We start from the raw sequence: 22,050 nt of genomic DNA, 5'->3' as shown, positions 1-22,050 counted from the left end.
TCAGCTGTACAAAGAAAGAGACAGTAGCATGGGAATAAGATATGAACCATTTCATTTGCCAGTGAGAAAAGATATAGGAGGACAAAGCCATGGAATGTCATACAATAGCATGCAAATAGCTTTAGAGTCTCTGAAAAAAAAATGAGCTATTGAATAACAAATGCAACTCACGATTAACAAAAAGCAGTAGATGCTCATAAAGAATAAACTTGACTAAAATGAACTGAGATGAACTAGAACAGAATACTTAACAGCATTTTCTGTAAAGAAAACACTTGTGTGCTGACTGAAAAGAACAAAAAGTGCAAGAATGGGGCTCTACAAGAACAATTGGAATTCTTGGAAAGTTTGCATATTTTTCTGAGTTATTATAAGAGAAAGATGAGAGAGCATCTACAAAGCAGAAGAGAATCAGGCACATTGTCTTCACTAATTCACACATGTCAAGAAACCATAGAAAAAATGTAGATGCTGTCATTATGCAAAGTCTGAAATCGATACTGTTGTAAGGCTCAACTTTCCTGCCCTTCCACTGCAGTTCTGTGCAGTTCAAGGGGTTTTATTTAAACAGCTACAGGCAGTAAACTACAAAAAAGGTTTTCACAAGTATTTACAGGAGCAGAAAGTCCCTGAAATAGGACTTTGTGTGTGATCTGTGCTTCATTGGAAAACGAAGGCGACTGATGCACAAAATACCAAGACATCCAATGCAGCTGTTTTAAACGATCTTGAAGGATCCAAAAGGAAACATTCTAGGACTACAATTAATATTCCTATTGTTAAGTACTCTCTGGCTGTTAATCTCTTCTGATAAGGGGTAGTTATAGAGTAGACATGAGAAAGAAGTTCTTCTCTGTGAGGGTGCTGAGGCGCTGGTACAGGTTGCCCTGAGAAGCTGTGGCTGCCCCATCCCTGGCAGTGTTCAAGGCCAGAATGGAGGGGGCTTGGAGCAACCTGGTCTAGTGGAAGGTGTCCCTGCCCATGGCAGGGGGTTGGAACTGGATAAGCTTTAAGGTCCTTTCCAACAAAAAACATTCTAAGATTCTAACATTGCCTCTAACACTGGTTTACATCACATCGAGCTCACCTAAACTAATTAGATCAGATATTCCATAATAACCTGACTGCCTTTCCAGACACAGTCTTACTTGTATCATCTCTTATGTAATCACATTTTTATATTAGAGCTTAAAATGTAAGGACATGGAAAATAATGTATTGTAGCTGACTGAAATTATACCAACAAATAACATGTAAAGGATTTAAACAGCAGCAATTACCCTCATCTTTGTGGAGCACAACAATGATAAGAACTACCATTTTTCCAAGACCACTTTCATATTCGGGCATCTACTTAACTTTCTTCCTTAGGAGATCCCAATTTTTTTCTTTAGAAATTAAAAAAAAAGGATTTAAAAGATTATGATTTCTCAGTACTTATGAGAAAATGAGTATCAGCTAAGACAAAGGTATGTAAAGTGAGGAACAATGCAGCAAACTCTCTTACCCAATATTACTCTCTAGCTTGGTGAAGTTAAAGGGAGGAAAATCAGGGTGTAGAGACAGAAACAGTCATTTTACAGAATAGGTCTAACTAATAAGAGACTTTGGGTGGTATTAAGTCCAATAACATTAAAAATAGTAGCCCCTTAATGCACATGAAGAGCATGAATAGTTTTGCGAGCTAGGATTTAATTATGAAACTATCGATCCTTACAGTTCAAGGCACGAAATGCTCATTAGATAGAGCCAAGGGAAGAGATTCCTTCAATGATATATTATAGTTGCATGGAAGCCTACATTTGCTCTGAAGCAACCAGCTTTGCTGACAGAGAATAAACAGTAGGTCACTTACAGGCCAAGATGCCAGGTTCTAATAAAAAGGCAATTAATTTTATCTGAAAGAAACAATCATGGATTTTAGATGCTGTCTGAAGAGATCTTGGGTGGAAGGGTATCTAAGATTATTGTAAACAACAGTGGGCCTTCCAGCTTATTCCACTTCAATTGTTCTTCACAGTTCAGTGTTCAAGGCCAGGCTGGGTGGGGCTTGAAGCAACTTGGTCTAGTGGAAGGTGTCCCTGCCATGGCAGTGGACTGGAACTGGGTGAGCTTTGGGGTCCCTTCCAACTCAAACCATTCTGTGATTCTGTGAGTTCAGCTGTGTCCTGGGTTCAGCAGTAGCAGTCATTTTTTCTCCTTCTTAGTAGCTGGTGCAGCGCTGTGGTTTTGACTGTCAGCCTGGGAACAAGGCTGATAACACCAACGTTTTTTAGTTACTGCTCAAATGTTTAGTCTGACCAAGGACTTTGTGAGCCTCATGCTCTGCCAGAGAGGAGGGGAACCTGGGTAGAAGCAGAGACAGGACACCTGAGCCAAACTAACCAAAGAGGTATTCCATACCACAGCATGTCATGCCCTGGATGTAACTGAGAGTTACCCAGAAGGGCTAGTTCTCTGCGGGGTTGGACTAGGGATCAGTCGGTGCTTACCCGGGCAGGGTGGGGCGAGTTATCGATCAGCTGGTGGTGAGGTGTTGTATTCTCTTCCCTTGCTATTTCCCTTATCATTATTATTATTGGTGGCAGCAGTAGTGATTTGTGTTATGCCTTAGTTACTAAGCTGTCTGGGAGCAGGGGGAGGGCAAGAAGGGGGGGAGTGAGAGAGCGACTGCATGATTTTGGCTGGCTGGGTTTAAACCATGATAAGCTGATAGATGAAGTTTAAACTCAGTTTAGGAGTGGGAGGTTCGCCTTCTTGCCTTCATCTGAGGCTAGGTGAGCCAGTTCACACAGAAGTACAGGACCACAAAAAGCCCTTCAAGCAGGTGGCACAAGAAGTGGCGTTAACATGCTCTCCATACTCTTCCTGCTTAGTTAACATAGAAAGTGTAGGCAATGTGTTTACCTATGAAACATCACTGAAGGCAAAAGGATAGCATGCACTTCAAAGATTAGATTTGCATTTTTCTTTATCAGAAGGCATTGAGTAAAAGGAGTTTTCCAATTGCTTTGCATTAGAAAAGGCTCTAATGTGTTCAGTCACACTCTGTAAAGATTCAACATACTCAAGGAACAAAAATTCAATGAAAAAATATCTTTCACTTAGGCCAAGCAAGCCACTGGCTAGAAATCATTAAATCTTTCATTAACAGGAAAGGACTTTTAGTTTTAGTCTCTGCAATGCTCCTCTTCTACAGCTTACACAAGGGCTTTAAGAAGCAATGTAAGTTTGCCTGTGCCTGAGCTTACACTGTACTTCTAGGCAATTTCCAAGCTAGCCTGTGCCAAACCCAGTAGCTTGCATTTATTCTACCTATGGTATTTATCATATCTTATCTTTACATGTTTGTTTCTAAAAGGCAACATCATATTGAACTGGGAAAGATCAGAGAGTGAAAAACTGTCACAGGATCTTCAGAGCACCATTGCTTACATCTAATATTAGGGATTAATAATACTAATAATGAATAGAAATAACGAAAGAACCACCCCCTGAGTACACTTCACAGCTTACCAAAGGGGGTCCAACTTTAGAGTCTTAAGGCTTAATGGAATGATATTGAAAAAAAACCTATTCTAGATGATCACCCAAAGTGCTTTTTTCAGAAGACAGAAAAGATGAGGTCAGAAGAGCTTTCTCTGCACAGAATTACTGCGGTTGTAGAGCTGTCAACACAGAGAAACACAGCAAGATTCATTAAAGAAATTAGTGGGAAAAGTCCTCCATGCAGCAGTTTGCTTTCTTCAGTTTGGTTTTTAACATCATAAGTAATGCGGCTTTTCTTTTTATAAGCAACCTCTGTTCAGAAAACATCTTAAACTCTTAAATCCGTTTAGAGGAAAAGTCTGAGATATTAAAAGACTAAAATAATAATAGCCCAAAGTCTAGCTGTACAGAATCAGTGCCCTCAAACACTACCTGAATTTGCTTAATTTCTATTCCCATGTAGCACACAGAAAGGAGAGACAAAAAGTTCATCAGAGCCTAAAACTTACCTGGTATGGAGCCCTTCCAGAGATTTGCTGGCAACCCACTGCCCACACTTACGTTTCATAAAGGGCACGAACAAGCACCTATGGCAAAACCCGAATACTTTGCTGCTTAAATCCAGCTTGACAAGTTTTGCTTTTGCCTGGGAAGCCAACACGTGCCTACATGGAGCTTCCAGGAGCAACCAGATCCCCAGCACCCTTGCAAAATCTTTCCAATAACTTGAGTAGTCCTTAAATCTCATCCTTTCTGTCAGGCACATTTAGACATTGCCTCTACCTGTTTGGGATACAAATGGTGAACTCTTAAGGAGTTGCACCATGCTAATAAAACAACAACAGCTTTTCATTTTGGTAGTGGCTTATCCTCAAACCACCTGTGACTAGAAACCTATATGCCTGGGACAATCTCCAGCACAGCTGTCTGACTGTACTCATACACCAAGCACAGTAAGCACTTGACCTTAATGCAGCATTAGCGCCTATAAGTTTTCTGTATCAACATCTCAAGTGAACTGTGTAAAGAACACCAAGCCCACAGCTGGAACAGAAATGTGTACTACAAAGGCAGTTATCCCATTGAAATAATGTAAGAAAATCACCTTTGCAGACTTAAGTAAAAAATATCATGTAAGGGCTTCATATTTCAAAAGAAGCACTAATTCATTTTGTCAGTGACATAATCAGCCTCTTTTCTGCAGTGCAAAACCAAAACCCACACAGAGTAATAACTGCTTTTGGTCCCGGCACAATTTATGGATCCTGACAGACAGTCTAATGGCACAGATGATTCGTAATAAATCAACATTCTCAGAGCAACAAATCAAAAGCAGCAGCCACCAAAAAGACTTCAGAATCCAGTTTGACAGCAGACCTAAACAAGCACATACAGTCTGATTTCTGCAACTACAAACCCAGCCTCTGGATTTGGGGCATTTGTAGGTAACTGAACTTTGAGCAACCTCAGGCTGACTTTTGCCTGAGTGTTCAGTCACAGAACTTTCCTATAGGAAGCCACATGTAAGCAAAATAATTCAAACCTTCTCCTTACTAATTTTCATTGTTCCAAGTCAAAACTGCTCATAGGCCTATTTATCAGTAAAATACATAGAAAAGGCTGCATCCTTGACAGAGGCCTGAACATATTACAGATGAGGGTAATAAAGGGCTGTTAAACTCTCTCATTTCATTACAGCTCTTTGTTTCCAAAGTTCCTTTAAAAAAAAAGTTACATTTCTAATTCCATTAATAACTTGGATTAAGTCTTTCCAGTTTTAATTCAGTTCCTGTGTAATAAAGAAGCCACTTGTTGTCTTTAGAAGTATCACCAATAATATTCTGCTGTGGATACTCAATCACACCAACCTTGTTAACGGTGTTAGTAACCCAGGTGGAATAAGGCTGCTCTGCAACCCTTATAAACAAACCTTTCTGTTTCTTCTGGAAGCATCAGACATGACAGACAGCATGGGTGTTTCAACATTTCACTCTGCTTGGTGCCCCAAGCAAACACTTCTTTAAAATCTGCCTTTTCTGCTACTGTTACACATTGTACATCAGCTGGGAATTTTATTTAACCTTTATTTATTTTTAATTTTCATAAGTAACTTTATTTTAATAATCCCAGTCAGTAGGTCAACTCTAACAGTAGCCAAATGCAAAGGAACCTACAACATCAGATGCCACATACGTCTTACTTGAGCTTGCACTAGTTAGAGAGCCCAGATCTGGGCAGAGGAGTCACTTGGACTGTGGATTTTGAATCTTGGAATCTCTGATGAGGAGCAAAATAAATCCATTTCCCAAGTGCGGAGTGAATCAAGCAGAAGATTGTAGTACATGATTTTAGCAGAGAAACAAGGTCTGAATATGCATTTAATACTCGTAGCTACCCTTATTCCTAGAAAGAAAGGAATACCTAAGACTGAACCCCAGAGCAGGAAGAGCCCATGGTGGTAATGAAAGATATTGATCTGAGTGACACTCAGAACACAGTGCCATGTTCCCCAAACACACAGCCCAGTCCAACCTCACATCATAAATGTGATTTTATCATAGAATAATTAGGGTTGGAAAGGACCTTAAGATCATCAAGTTTCAACCACCCTGCCGTGGGCAGGGACACATCACACTAAACCATATCACCCAAGGCCTCATCCAACCTGACCTTGAACACTGCCAGGGATGGAGCATTCACAACCTTCCGGGGCAACCTATTCCAGTGCCTCACCACCCTAACAGGAATTATATATATATATACATACAATCTAAACTTCCCCTGTTTAAGTTTGAACCCATTACCCCTTGTCCTATCACTACAGTCCCTAATGAAGAGTCCCTCCCCAGCATCCCTATAGTTCCCCTTCAGATACTGGAAGGCTGCTATGAGGTCTCCACGCAGCCTTCTCTTCTCCAGGCTGAACAGTCCCAACTTTCTCAGCCGATCTTCACACAGGAGGTGCTCCAGTCCCCTGATCATTCTCGTAGCCCTCTTCTGGACTTGTTCCAACAGTTCCATGTCCTTTTTATGTTGAGGACACCAGAACTGCACACAATACTCCAAGTGAGGTCTCACAAGAGCAGAGGGGCAGGATCACCTCCTTTGGCCTGCTGGTCACGCTCCTTTTGATGCAGCTCAGAATATTTTCTCTGGTATTTCATGACAGTCTCAGAAGCGTGAAGTTCCCTGCACTGAAGATGTGACAAACCCTACAAGCATGTGTAAGCTCTTTTTCCCAAAGGTCAAATAGTACTGATGATGCAATGAGGGAAAGGGGTGAAGTGATCTACACAGAAGGATTTACCACAGCAAGGCAAGCCTGTCTTCCTGCTTTTCTCCATTCTGTTCTGAAGTGCACCCAGACACTTCAAAGGCAGGCAAGACAGCAACTTACTTTTTCTACTCAAAAATTTACTATGGGTGGTGAGGTGCTGGCACAGGTTGCCCAGAGAAGCTGTGGCTGCCCCATCCCTGGCAGTGTTGGCCAGGCTGGACAGGGCTTGAAGCAACCTGGTCTAGTGGAAGGTGTCCCTGCCTGTGGCAGGGTTTGGAACTGGGTGAGCTTTAAAGGTCCCTTCCAACTCAAACCAGTCTATGGTCTATGACTCTACAATAAATCACTTACAATTGATGATTTTGCATACTGCATCTTTAAGTTTGTGCGACACTTAAAAACATGTAAAAAGTGAAGTAAAAGCACAGAACATTTATTTAGCTTTGTATTGAGCAGATCCTACCAGCACATGCAAAAAAGACAACAGCTTTTTGTGCTGTGGTTAAATGTGATTACATTTGGAATGTCTTCGCTTTATTGCAAACCACATTTATGGCCTAATTAAAATAGGCTGCAGTTCAGAATTGGATACCAAGTAATCTGTCTTAAAGCAAATCTCCAACAATCAGAGGGCTCCTTTGCTCCTCTGTGAACTGCATTTGTGCCTAAATATACATATTCTTGATTTACTGTTTAAAGAAGGATTTGTCCTGTCAGATATTCCACAGAATACCATTTTCAACATTTGTTCTGTTCTGAAATTAAAAAACCAGCAACAAACAAACAAGCCAAAAACTATCCTGAAGGAAAAATATTGGTAGACAGTTCATCATTTTGAAAGCTTAGATACACTAAACACTGTGAAATAGGACCGTCCATTATGAGAAGCACAAAGCACACTAAACCAAATCCTGAAAACATGGAAACTTTTCTTCACCATAAATAAATAGGAAAAAAACATTTTACCCTTACAGGTAAAATAAAGCTGTCTCTCTGTGGCCATCCTCATCCTTTGCTTGGCAGCCCACTGCTCTGGCCCCTTCCATTATCATCTGTCATAAGAGGAAACCTTCCCTCACCAGCCGATTATCTCAGTCCAGCAGCATGAACTGTATTTAATAATTATGAACTTTATTTGTAAACCCTGAGAAGAAAAAGAATATCTAAGCATATAAAAATCACAATGGACTATTCTAATGGGAGTACAATTAGCAAGACTGGGCCATTCATCTGCCTCACTCTGGCCCACTCCTCTGACAATGAAGAGTTATTTCTGTGAGAGTCAGAAAAAGCCCCAGTTTGAACAACTATTACATGCAATCATGTAACAAAACAGCAAATTTCATACTGGGAGACAAAAAGCCTAGAGCAGAAAGCATGAAAATATTAACTACAAAGTGACAGATCAACTTTCTTTCTCCCCCTCCCTGCACTACTCCCAAAGGGTATTGCTTAAGGACTAAGAAAGTCTGCTGTCAGAAGCACCTCGTCTACCCTATTTTTAAAATTGTTTCACAAACATTTCAGAAAGGCAACACTACCACACTTATTCACTGATTTCAGAAATCCAGAAATAGATTTAGGACAGCTCAGGTATGAGACATACCTGAATTCAGCCACGTAAAATCAACCAGGTTGGAAAAGATCTTTTAAGATCAAGTCCAACCTTCACCCCAGGACTGCCAAGTCTACCACTAAACCATATCACTAAGGGCCTTGTCTACCTGCCAGTATTACCCATATATACCTCAATATTCTTGTTCATTGAAGACAAAGGTCCACCATAGCCAGAAAGAGACCACCCAAACCACACTGCCCAACTTCAGAGCAACAGAAACTCTGCCCCATCTCCCACCACCAGCGCACATGTTCTGCTGGGAAGTTGTGGAACCAGCACAGAAGGAGTTGGACAATTTCAAATGCACATCTACACAGGGCTTACACAAACCTCAGCCACTTCAAACAAATAACCAGTGCCCATCATTAAACCAGGGGCCTGAGGTCTTTTCAGTAGCTAAGATTGCTCAGCAGGTGGTTATTTGATCACTTGTACACAATAATAGACATGCAAAGATCAATAGTTGTTAATAAAATATCAGCTTTCTCCCAATCAATATGCATACATCTATGAAATATGCAGCACAAGTATAAAAATGAGATTATAGCAAAGTGAGCAGTATTAATATATTAGCTTCTTGTCTCTGAAATGCACATTGCAAGGTCCTACACCTGGGTCGGAGCAATCCCAGACACAGCTACAGGTTGGGCAGAGAAGAGATTCAGAGCAGCCCTGTGGAGAAGCACTTGGGGGTGCTGGTCCATGAGAAAATGAACATGAGCCAGCTTCAGTGTGCGCTTGCAGCCCAGAAAGCCAACCGTATCCTGGGCTGCATCAAAAGGAGAGTGACCAGCAGGTCAAAGGAGGTGATCCTGCCCCTCTGCTCTGCTCTTGGGAGACCTCACTTGGAGTGTTGTGTACAGTTCTGGTGTCCTCAACATAAAAAGGACATGGATCTGTAGGAACAAGTCCAGAGGAGGGCCACGAGAATGATCAGGGGACTGGAGCACCTCCAATATGAAGACAGGCTGAGAAAGTTGTGACTGTTCAGCCTGGAGAAGAGAAGGCTGCATGGAGACCTCATAGCAGCCTTCCAGTATCTGGAGGGGGCCTATAGGGATGCTGGGGATGGACTCTTCATTAGGGACTGCAGTGATAGGAGAAGGGGTAATGGGTTCAAACTTAAACAGGGGAAGTTTAGATTGGATATAAGGAGGAACTTCTTTCCTGTTAGGGTGGTGAGGCACTGGAATGGGTTGCCCAAGGAAGGCAGCGATCTGTGCCTTCCAGGTAAGTCCCCCCATTTATATACTGAGCATGATGTGCTGTGGTACAGAATATGCCTTCGGCTAGTTTGGGTCAGGTGTCCTGTCTCTGCTTCCTCACAGCTTCTTGTGTCCCTCCTCCCTGGCAAAGAATGAGACTGAAAAGTCCTTAATCAGGGCAAACATTACTTATCAACAACTAAAAACATTGGCGTATTATCAGCACTGTTCTCAGGCTGAAAGTTGAAAACACAGCACTGCACCAGCTACTAGAAAGGAGAAAAATAACTGGCACAGCTGAATCCAGGACAGTCACCAGAAGTCTGAGGGACAGAATTTTCTGACAGGAAAACATGAAGCTATGAAGAAAAACCCCTCTGAATGTTTTTGAACTGTTTAGCCATAAACCTAAAACGAGGCTTTTAGGTTACAGGTTTAAAGAATAAAGCATATTCATGAAAAGCTATTTTAAATACTAAAAAGGACTGCAAACAGGAAGGTCAAAGCATCCTCTATGTTCACTGTTAAAATGACAAGAGGGGACAGGCTGAAACTGTGGTGAGGGAGATTTAAGATAGCAATGATGCAAAACTTTCTGACCAGATGAGCAAGTGCAGGTGGGGAGGAGATGGACAAAAAGGGGATTAAGGAATTTCCATCACTGAAACCCGTTTGGTATTTTTAGGAACAGTTAAGACAAAGGACATTTCAGGGTCCATGTATCCTGGCTGGAGGAGGGATGTGAGCACGATGCCCTTCTCTGTGATCCACTTACTTCCATGATTTAGTAGGGGAGTTCAATTCCGTGTCTGAAGAACAGAGTTTGTTACAAACAGTTTCCAGAAACAGAATACAACATTGGAGAATATTTTGCTTGTTTGGACAAAGCTGATGACAAGCCCTGGCTGTTAGAGCTCCAAAAAGATGAGAACTCTTTCCAAAAGCTGATTATACTCTTTAAGGCATTAACACTTCCTGTAGAAGCTAATGACTAAAACATGAGAGCTTTTCACTTCCAGCCACTGCCATCAATCCTGCAGTTGCTGCATGTTTGCAAAATAGCATGTTCCCATTAAGAACTAAAGTGTGGTGGCTCCATCCCATCTCTCACCTCATGGGCTGCTTGCTAAAGGTAGGAATCAAGAATTCCTGGGCCATAGAAATGGATTTAGTTGTATCAGGGAGAAATCCTGCTTTAAGAGAGCTCAGGACAAATGGTGACAAGAGACAGGGGAAGACTTGCCCTTGCTTGTTCTTTAAATAGACAGCTTCACTCATGGCTCTCGAGTGAGTATTAAATCCATATTATTATTTTTAAGCATGAGCTTAGTGATTAAGTTTATGCAGAAGCATGTTCGTGCTTATGCAAATCTATTTTCAATACTACATTTTTGTGATAACATATACAGCAGCATAAAAGGCTGCAGCTAAGAAATCATGTAGAACTGCTAATTATGCCTGAGTCAAGAAATACAACTATCAGCATGATTTACAGTCAGGTTTTTTATTAATTTTAGTATTAATAAAGCTACAAAAAAATCAATGTGTCAAAAGGACTTGAAAGGATTACCAACTGCTCTGGACAAATTAGCAACATTTCCATGCCCAGAGCACAGGAAAGCACAAAGATGTTTAATTAAGCTATTTACCAGCGAGGAATTTAAATCACTGTAAATATTACATTTTTAGCACATTTCTTCCTTAGGTAGAAAGCACTTAGAAGCATATCCTCTGCAGGTTTCTAATGGCATTTTTTTTAAAGGAAGGAATGTAAAAAAACACTGCAGTTAAACCCAGTAAATGAAGGTGAGGTCAGAACAAAAGAATGTGACATGGCATTTAAAATTATAGAATTGGGGAATCATTTGACTCCAGAGCAACAAAAGATGTTACAAGACTGCCTGGAAAGAGGAAGAAGATGATCTATGATGTGCCGATCAGGTGGTTACTCAGTGCACACTCTGCTGCAATGGACTGCTGTTGTTCCTTGTGAAAATATTGATACCTCTGAAAATAAACCTCCCAGTTCACTGAATCCCTGTTGGGATCAGTCTGGGGTTTGTCCACACCTGATTTTTCCAACTGTTTACTAGATTCTGCAATGTTGCCGCTGCCTCAGCATGATTTGGGGCAAGATGCTCCACTTCTCTATGGCTTGGCTTCTCCTTTTCCAAAACAGCTGTTAAATACTTATCAGCCTTCCAGTGATGCCTTGAGAAGCTTATCCATGCACAATATTCCCTGACAATACAAAAGAAACCCCCTTACAGCCTTGTTATAAACAGAGCTTCCCTGTGGCAAGAGTGCACTAGTTAATTCTCCATAGGACTTATCTAAAGCCAAATGAGTTATTGAAAGCTTTCTGCTGAGTTAATGGGGTATGAATCAAGACTCGTGTGATTATCAGTCATCTGATGTGGAAGCACTCTGGTTTGGTTTTGCTGGATTGACCGAATACTCTCCTAGTCTTCTGTTGACTCGTCAGCAGAGCAAATAAATGCTCTGATGTAGCAATAGCCTCTGCTGCACAGATGACCTGCTGCCAAATGTGGCCAACAGCCTACCAAGGGACTTGAAACCAATGTTTCTGCATTTCAAGGCAACTCCAACTAAACAGCAATTCCCCTGACAGTTACAGCAACAGAGATGCTATTGACTGCAGTTAAACAAGAGAGTGCTACTGAGTGCTACTCGAGGAGATAAGTCCTGTCCTGCCTTCTACCACTTGACATGTAAGGATCTCAGGAAACGAGAGACCAGAATAAGAGTATTTTGTGCCTCATGTCATCCATTCAGGTTGACTCAAGGCCAATTTTCAAATACATTTGGAAAAGCAAGAGTATTGTCCTGAAGATACTCTGCAGTGAGAAGACAAGCACCCGGTGCAGCTGGTAGAAAGACAGAGTGGACTTGGAAGCAGGGAACGCTTCAGAACAGCGAGTATCAACATATTAGTGCCAAGTAAAATGAGGAGGGTCCAGGACTCCCCAAGGTCCTTATCCCAAGTCACACCTACTGCGCTGAGCATCTGCTAAATCGTCTATAAAAGGTGACATAAACATGACCCCAACCCAATTAATATTTTCATGTTTCTTTAAAAGAAAAGTTTGTCAAGTTTGCTGATGACACCAAACTGTGTGGTGTGATGACACAAGGAGGGAAGGGATGGCATCCAGAGGGACCTTCACAGGCTCGAGAGGTGGAACTGTACAAACCCCCCAGAGTTCAACAAGGCCAGGTGCAAGGTCCTGTACCTGGATCAGGGCAAAGCCAAGCACAAACACAGGCTGGGTGGAGAATGGCTTGAGAGCAGCCCTGAGGAAAAGGACTTGGGGTTTTCACTGATGAGAAGCTTCCCATGACCTGGCAGTGTGTGCTTGAGCCCAGAAATGCCCGTGTGCTGGCCTACATCCCAGAGCATACACAGCAGATTGAGAGAGGGGATTCTGCCCCTCTACTGCACTCTGGGGAGACACCCCCTGCAGTCCTGCATCCAGCTCTGGGGTAACAACACCACAGGGACATGGGGCTGTTGGAGCGAGTCCAGAGGAGACCATATAGACGCTGCGAGGGCTGGAGCAGCTCTGCTCTGGAGACAGGCTGAGAGAACTGGGCTTTTCCAGCCTGAAGAAGTGAAGGCTCCTTAAGGGGAGACCTTAGAGCAGCTTCCAGTGCCTAAAGGGGCTACTCAAAACCTGGAGGGGAGCTTTAGACAAAGGCAGGTAGGGACAGATGATCTTTAAGGTCCCTTTCAACCCAAACCATTCTAAGATTCTACAAAAGATTATGTAGTGCCAGGTAAGACATTCACTAATGACATTCACTGAGAGCAGAACAAGCTCTTCCTTAGAACATACCTGAAAACTGATCTACTACACACCTACCTTCACTATTCACTGCCCCAGACTCATGTGTACAGCTAGCAGTCATGCCTATCAATTCACCAATTCCAGGCCATCATCTGAACAGCACTAACATTTGTTTACGGACTTCTTTGAACAGACAATACTTTGCACAGCTCTTCCAAAGTTCAGGTGCCACACTAAAAATATTAATGTTGTTTTTCTGAATGCTAATTTGGTTCATGGAAAAGGAAGGGAGGAAAAGAGGGTGTGTGGATTAGATTGCAGAAATAGGACTGTCTTTCAAAGAGTGACTGTATTACCACTTGGCTGCCTCTTTTTCAACCACATGCAGTGGTTCTGGAAGAGAGGCAGCAACCTGCCCTTTGAAACTGCCACTTCACTACTGCGAATCCTGCTGCATTATTAGTATTATTATGGGTCAACTCCACCACCTTGAACTGACAGGTAAACCCCAGCCACAAATTCTAAAGGAATCACTTTTAGTGAAAGCAAAGACTTGGAGCATTTGTTCTAACCAGAGCAGGACATTTCCGCAGTCGAGTTGCCTGTCACAGGGGAGGGAAAGAAGGGAAGATCAGGAGAGAGGGCTGCTGTTTCTTCCCCTTGAAATTGAGATTTCTCAGAACCCTGTTTTTCTATGCTTTCAGCACGACATTTCCAATAGCAGGCTTCAGAAGAGCTTGTTCTGAAAGGAGTGTTTGGTTCAAAACTGAATGCTGCTCCAGGAACCCCTGAAGAGAGATGTGAAGGAGCTTATAGGATGACCTGTCGAAATCTTACTTCATCTTCTCTACCCTATTGTAAATCAAATTTGCATCTAGAGACTAACATGTAAATTCTAAGACTTCTTCTAAAAGATATATTCAAATTTTCCACAGACATAAAATGTCTATGATGTATTTTGATAATACTTTCTGATTCTGCAGTTGATAAGGGCTTGCTTTTTTTATTTCAGTCACTTGTTGCTCAGAGAAGCCAAAGGTAAAAGAAGTTCTGTGGACATTATCATACAAAATAAGGACTGAGAAAGGGTTAAAGCACAGTCCAGTGTTCAAACATCATACAGAACTGCACAACTCCACAGTAAAATCTGGATGTGGATTCCTTTCATGGAGGAAAACCATCCGTCATCGTGGCTTGGTGCACCAAGAGGAAGATGCTTCATACAGGTCACACCAAGTTTTGGCAGAATGTTGACTGGCCACATAACTTTCCATGCTATTTCTTGAAAAGATGCACCAAGGATAAAATTGGCCGAGTCACCCTTAAGTCCAAAGGAAGTTCCTTCATTTTGAAAAGGGCAATACATGCAAATAGAGAACAAAAAAATTCATGTCACTCTCCTTTGCAGAGGTCTTTAGCTCATCATTACTGAATCTTTGTAGGAAATAAGCTAAACCCCAAATATAGAGCATTCAAGCCCCGTAGTCACTACAGAAAATGAGACAACCTACTCTTTGAATGAGTGCAGGATTTTGCGAAGCTTTCAGTGCCCCATTGCATCCCCAAGGAAACAACTGCAAACGAGGGATAGTCTTTTAAATGGTTATCACAGGTGTTACAGGTCAGGAATTTTGGCTGTGACCATCATTACTATCTTCAGAAACAATTCCAGTGCTATGGAAAATGAGAACCACCTACACTCTTTCCTCCTCATATCAGCGTGAGACATGTATTTATTACAGATAATTTGTAGTCTATTCAGCTGAAAAAGCATTTGTTCACTTGATTGAATGGCAGTGGGCCTAGAAACTACATACTGCAGTTTCCAACTACAGAAAATCATATACATATATTTTCCAAATCAAACCAGAGAACAGATGCAGCTCATCAAAAATAAAATGATGGGATCATGTAATTTATCATATTTCAAAAAGCGAGAAACTAAATAATGCACTTTTGAAGCAAACTCCCAAACTGCTGCGCTAGAAGAAAGCAACCCAAGAGAACTTATTTTTCAACAATGAGCAGGGTAAAAACCTGCGGCAGTCAATACATGCTTTAAATCAGTAGCCTCCAGTAAATGAGAACATCTGGAGCAGCAAATCTTGCTGCCATTCTCAGAAGTGACAAGACTGTGATTTACCTGAGAACAGAGAAACAACCTGCCAGCATCACAGAAAGAGACTGAAAGAAGCTTCCCATTCCGGAAGAACTTTCCTTAATAAAACTGTCTTTCACTCAACAAGTTCATTAACATGCAGAGCTCAAAGCTCTGCGAATGGGTGAGCTCAACAACGCTAATGAACCTTTCCTGGTGAATGCAAGTTAAAGTTACCACTGAGTAACCTGCCACAAAATAGCCTGGGATAAACCTCAACATACCAGGGCTTTTGCTTATGTGAGACTGAACATGGAATATTTATTCAAATAGTCACTACTTTATTTTAAACCATAGTTCAGAATTTAATATCATTGTAGACTTCATCCAGAGTATTATTTTAGTCACTCTGTGACTGCATTTTCTATGCAATGTCACAGCTTCCAGCACAGCAGCTTCTTAGTGACCATGGTAAGTTTCTACTCCACAGTTCTCATAATCAGAAATTGGAAATATTATTAAAAAGTTGCTTTGGAAAAAAAAGCTTCAGCCACACCAAAACAGTGCAAATGAACTTTGCTTACGAAAGATGAAGGGTTCCAATGAAACAACTGGAAGCTACAGATTTAAAATTCAGCAGTATCCAAATAAATTTGATTGTGCGCAATTCAAACTGACCTGGTATTGCAATATTCACCACACTTCTCTTTAGAAAGATAAAACCCCTTGATATCCAATTGAAAAATTTCATTGGGCTTAAAAACTGTTTTGGACTTAACAGCTTCTACATGTCAGCGATTTCTGCCTTTGAAGCCTGCTGGAGCACAGGGCAGTGCCAAGTCCACCTAGCACAGGCCTGCCCAGCACCACACAGGATTAGCTCAATTGAAGATGATGACGTCATACCTTGAATCAGACCCAGACTTCCCAAAACATGAACCTCTACAGTATAAGTCTGCTTTCACGCCAGCTGTGAGCAGAATACATGCAGTGCTGTGCACGTCTCCAATGCTGACATTTGAAACTGGCTAACCTGTATCTTGAACCCATCAGAGCCTGGCCTCACGCACAGAAAATGCAGTTGTAATGAGGACTCAGCCCCCCTCAGGCTCCCAGACTTGTCTCCAAATCTATGGTTCAATAACAAGATCATTTCTCCTTTGTCTGGTTTGAATAAAGAGGAATAAATTTAAATCCTGAGTAACAGCTACAATCTCTATCGCCTGTGCCTGCTATACATTGGTGCCAGCATGAGGTGGAACTGGTATTTGCTGCCTGATTCTCTTATTACTGTTATTTACTTTTTTAAGATTCATTAAAGGAAAATTCTGTGTAAAAATAATGCAAAATACAAAACCAGGATTAGTGCTTCTATTGCACAATACTTATTTTAAATACATTTATTACTGTAACATACAACTATTTCTGGATGCAACAGGCAATGAACCAAGTTTCTCCTGAGCTATGTTACTTACTGTGCTTTTTAATGGGGATGTCAAAAAAAATAAGTAATTTCAGCAAGATAATGAACCTGCAAGAAATAGCGCTCTCTCTCTCATTCTGTTATTTTGATTTTATCTAAGTTCTGGATTTTTTCTGTGCACGCACTTTAAATGAATGCTCACCCATTCCTGTCAAGCAGCTTGTCTTACTACTTCACACTTGTTCAGTACATTCCGAATCCCTGCTTCCTGAACCACTTGCATGCCTAATGATAGTGCCTTGCTGGAGGGAAGGAACATTAGGAAATGGGGAGCATGCATACGGAAAGCAAGTGTCAGATTATCAAAACCACTTTCCCATCACTGTGAAGGCCACTACCTCATGCAGCACAAACACTGAGAACAAAATTTAAGGTCTGAAACTTTTTCTGGCAGGGCAGACTGTAAAATATCAAGAAAAAAATACAAAGTTTACTCTAAAGACGTAGACTGTACAGAAGTAATGACTCTCTGGGCAAAACAAAGCCCAGTTTCCTGACAACTATTTACCATCAACTATCTCTCAAGAGGTGGGCAGGACTTTTCTACAGTTTTTATGAACTCTATAATCTTAGCTACAAGATATGCCGTCATCATCAAAGTCAACATTTCCTATGACCTTCCCTAGGGATAACATGTGCATGACAACATAATTACTCCAGGCTGGAAATCATTCTCCTATTGAATACTCCTGTTGCCATCTTTCCACTTGAGAAAATAGCTCACACAACCCAATTCTAAACATGATTTCGTGTCAAGCTGACTTATTTCCATTTCAATACATCTGCCTGATATTTTCCTTCTTTGCCACACAGGTGCACCATCAAAATAAGCCCGAGATCAGCCTTTCTGGAGCTCTGGGATTGACAGATGTTATCCAGTGATGTACAGCTGGGCCCAGTGTTTCAGCAGCTCCTCGCATTCTGCCCAGAGATTGCAGAGAAGGTCCCTTAAAAACCTCTGTCAGGAATTAGACCAATCTGCTTCCCACTTAAGGAGTTTTAGAGCTCATTTTGCTGACAGGTATTAAAAAGAATCACTGGATTTACTGTCTAATGCTTTCACAATTGTTCTCTTTTCTAAATAACATGTGTCAGTCCTGCAGACATTACTTCTCAGCATTAATAACAACGATTCCCAAACTACTTAATAATAAATGGTTTGAAGGACTTTATACATTTTCAGTTTTGCTTTTACAAACTTGTCTCAGCTCTGTCCAGAAAGCTTCTCCTCCCAGATAATTTCTCATGTTTCAAACCACAGGAAATAATATTTCTTCTCCCTACATGTATGATCTCATCTCAGCCTTTGCACCTCACACACCAGTCAGCCACGGGATAGAAAATTACGGAATCCCAGACTGGTTTGTGTTGGAAAGGACCTTAAAGCTCATTCAGTTCCAACCCCCTGCCACAGGCAGGGACACCTTCCACTAGACCAGGTTGCTCCAAGCCTCGTCCAAGCAGGCCCTGAACACTGCCAGGGATGGGGCAGCCACAGCTTCTCTGAGCAACCTGTGCCAGGGCCTCACCACCCTCACAGGGAAGCAGTTCTAACCTCAGTTTTCCCTGTTTAAGTTTGAACCCATCACCCTATCACTACAGTCCCTGATGAAAAGTTTCTCTCCAGCATCCTTGTCAGCTCCCTTCAGACACTGGAAGCTGCTATGAGGTCTTCACGTGGCTTCTCCAGGCTGAACAGCCCCAGATTTCTCAGTCTGTCTTCATATGGGAGGTGCTCCAGACATGAAGAGATCATGCCCTGATCTACAAAACCCCTCAGTGTGTGCACCACAGGGCTTCTTGAGCCACCATGCCAAAGGAGTCATACACAGGAAAGGTACCTGATAGCACATCTACCTGCCTCACTTGTGCCTAAATTGTACACCAGTACAGAGCCAGCTTGTACGGGACATTTGGTATGGCACAGGGACCAATTCAAAGGCAAGGGATAAACACAACATAGTGTAATGTTGTTATTGCTGTATGCTCAAGAGCTTACCTGTACAGGAGAAATCATCCACACGGACATATCCCACGGCACAGTCACAGCGATAGGATCCAGGCAAGTTAACACACACAGTGTTGGCATGACAATAATGCATCTTGGCAGCGCACTCATCGATATCTGTAGAGAAGAACCACCAACGTAAGTTACAGTCAGGCTTAGGAAAACATAACAACATGACACAATATTAGAATAAGAGAAATTCCATTTACAAATCCAAAAGCAACTTGGTTTAACTCCAGCAGTGGGGCCTACAAGGATGCTGGAGAGGGAATCTTCGTCAGGAACTGCAGTGACAGGACAAGTAGCAATGGGTTAAAACTTAGACATGGGAAGTTCAGGTTAGATATAAGGAAGAAGTTCTTTACTGTGAGGGTGGTGAGGCACTGGAACAGGCTGCCCAGAGAAGTGGTGAATGCTCCATTTCTGACAGTGTTCAAGGCCAGGTTGGACAGAGCCTTGGGCAACATGGTTTAGTGTGAGGCGTCCCTGCCCATGGCAGAGGGATTGGAACTAGATGATCTTAAGGTCCTTTCCAACCCTAATTATTCTATGATTCTATGATTGGCTGGGGCTTGGAGCAACCTGGTCTATAGTGGAAAGTGACCCTGCGCATGGCAGGGGCTTGGAACTAGATGAGCTTTAAGGTCTCTTCCAGTCCAAACCATTCCAGGTTGCCATGAATAAAGAAGGAAGAAAATTTAGTACAGAAGTATTCCTTAAAATAGGCCTAAAATTCCTGTCTCACAGCAATGGGTTCCTTCTGCTGTTCTTCATGAAATCCTTTATTTTTTCAACTCTGAAAAATTAACACATACATTTGGTTTTTTTTTTTTGTGACAATGTTACAAGACAAAAACTGATGTAGAGTTTTCAAACTCGTAAAATAGCATCACAGGTGTGCAGCACTGACAATCCTACCTGCCTTACTGGTAACCTAAAACATGAAGGCACAGTGCCTCTGCACAGCAGGCGGCAGCTGCAGTGAGGGACAGATAAGATATGGCAATGTCTGTCAGAGCAATGCAGCAGATTCAACTGCTGAGTTGATGGGTGAGTGTCCCAGTCCCCCAGACTCACTCAAGTGCTAGGACAATGCTCTTTCCCTGCAACGCAGGAACTCCGCCGGCACAAGTGGGATAAGGGACAGCCCATTTTAAGCTGCTTTACATCATGCCAATGGAACAAAAAAGATGACTACGGAGCAGTATAAACTTGACCCCATATCTCTGTTTGCTTGAGGATCTCTACTGTTGTTGCAATTCCAAAATTCAAAACTGTTTTCACAATAGTGAATCAAACCCATCATTGATTTGCCTGTTTAAATATCCCAAAGCTCGGTGATACTGTAAACTGTAAAATCTTCCCCCTTCTTTCCCCACAAAACCAGATATTATACTGAAGAATTCTCTTGATTTGTTTTCTCAGCAGGATAGATTTTCTGCTTGGTAGCACAGATTTTACATGAAGTAATTCATGGTTTTCAAAAGATTAATTCTAGTGTTCTGTATGTCCACACAAAGAAAAATGAATCAGACTCATTTTCCCCCCTCTATTACCTTTTCCTTGTTATTCACTGCTCACACTCAAGTAAGGTATTAACTGACAACACAGCTGAAGAACTCCCTCAACCAGTAGAGTTGGTCACCCCACAGTGTGGTCTCCTCCCACATCCCTCTGCGCAACCATATACAGAGACCAAGCTACAGTCTTTCTTCTCCCTCCCACCACCTAGTACTTATGGAGATACAATGGAAATGCTACAAGGGATGAGCACCATAACATCAGGATTTAACCCCAGAATAGGAGGGTTAACCTCCATAGTGGAGGGATCATTGTGCACATGCTGAGCTCTTTGTTGCCTAAATTTAGGCGTCCTTTTTAACCTTCCTAAACAGAAATAGCTGCAGTTGAGGTATACCCACATTTTCCAGTCTCTGAAAATGAAACACATGCCAGCTACACTCACACTTGCTATACTATAGACATCTGTCTGGTAGGAACTACTAGCTAAATCACTGTGTGTTGGCCACCAAACAGCTGTCAGTTGGCAGTGATTGCTGACTGCTGCCAACTTGGGCTGAATTAGAAATGATGGCCTGGAGGCAAAAGAGTTGATATACCACAGCAAAACCCTTGAACTACCTCGTTCCCACATTGCTGTTGTTTTTGCTGCAGTGCCACCTGACAAAATGAATTTTAAAAAGTTAGGAGCATCAATATATGAAAGATAAAAGCCAAGAAAAATCCTCCCACATGTCTTGTTATCACACCACAGAGTGCTAGAGCCACTTGGGAAACACTCAGGTATTGACGTGTGTTCACGCTGTTCTGTTTGCAGCCTCTTTATAATAGGCTTTTGGAGCATAACTTTGAGTTTTGTTCTTGCATATCTAATAATTTCCAAGCATGAAAGGGAAAGGAACAAAAGGATGTATGAAAAGAAAGCAAGAATGTCAAAACAGCAAACAATCTACCTGAAAATTAACCTTGCGGGCTACCCTCTATCTCCAGCTGCCTCACTGAGTGCATTGGACAACACTTCTCTTTCTTCCCCCAAAGCAAAGAGAAAGGATTAAAAGTCTCAGAGGTGAAGGAATTTAAACTTTGGTTCATTGCAAGCAAAGCCCACATTACTATATCACAAAATAGAATACCAGTGATACAAAGAAAACCACAACCTCTATGAAAATATTGCTGTGGGAGTATTTCTCAACAGGGGACTCAAAAGGACTTCAAGTAATGGCTGCACTAGAGAGGACTGAGAACAACTGACACCGGGTTGCTGCAGAAATCCTTGAGTCCAGGAGGAAAATGCTGGGTCTAACAAAGGCAGCAGCAGGAACAAAAGATCCCTCTCTTCAAACTTGGCTCATCTACTTAACTCTTTCTGCAATCCCTCTTTGGGCATCTTCCATAAATCCTTTCAGTATTTCTCCTTTTCTTTACCTTTGCAGTATCAGCCTCCTACTAATACACACATTTCCCTTACAGAGAATAATACTGAGAGGTCAAAACTGGCAATAGTATTTTCTTATTAAAGCCTAAAGGGCAATGCTAAAAATG

General features: G+C 41.8%; 1 protein-coding gene across 3 annotated transcripts in view; it reads right to left on the bottom strand.

Moving 5' to 3' along the window:
• Positions 1–22,050, bottom strand: part of NELL1 (neural EGFL like 1) — a 296,603-nt gene that overhangs the window by 136,428 nt on the left and 138,125 nt on the right. For all 3 annotated transcript variants that reach the window (XM_061355044.1, XM_061355045.1, XM_061355043.1), the window contains exon 13: positions 18,979–19,104. In XM_061355044.1, the coding sequence (XP_061211028.1) occupies positions 18,979–19,104 (126 nt within the window). The remainder of the gene's footprint in view (positions 1–18,978; positions 19,105–22,050) is intronic.

The sequence above is a fragment of the Neopsephotus bourkii genome, unplaced genomic scaffold, assembly GCF_033783945.1.
Source record: "Neopsephotus bourkii isolate Nb327-2 ecotype Australia unplaced genomic scaffold, CSIRO-AGI_Nbou_v1 NB_768, whole genome shotgun sequence".
NCBI classification, from domain to species: Eukaryota; Metazoa; Chordata; class Aves; order Psittaciformes; family Psittacidae; genus Neopsephotus; species Neopsephotus bourkii.
The sequence above is the reverse complement of the archived record's forward strand: the minus strand, read 5'-3'. Positions and strand labels throughout refer to the sequence as shown.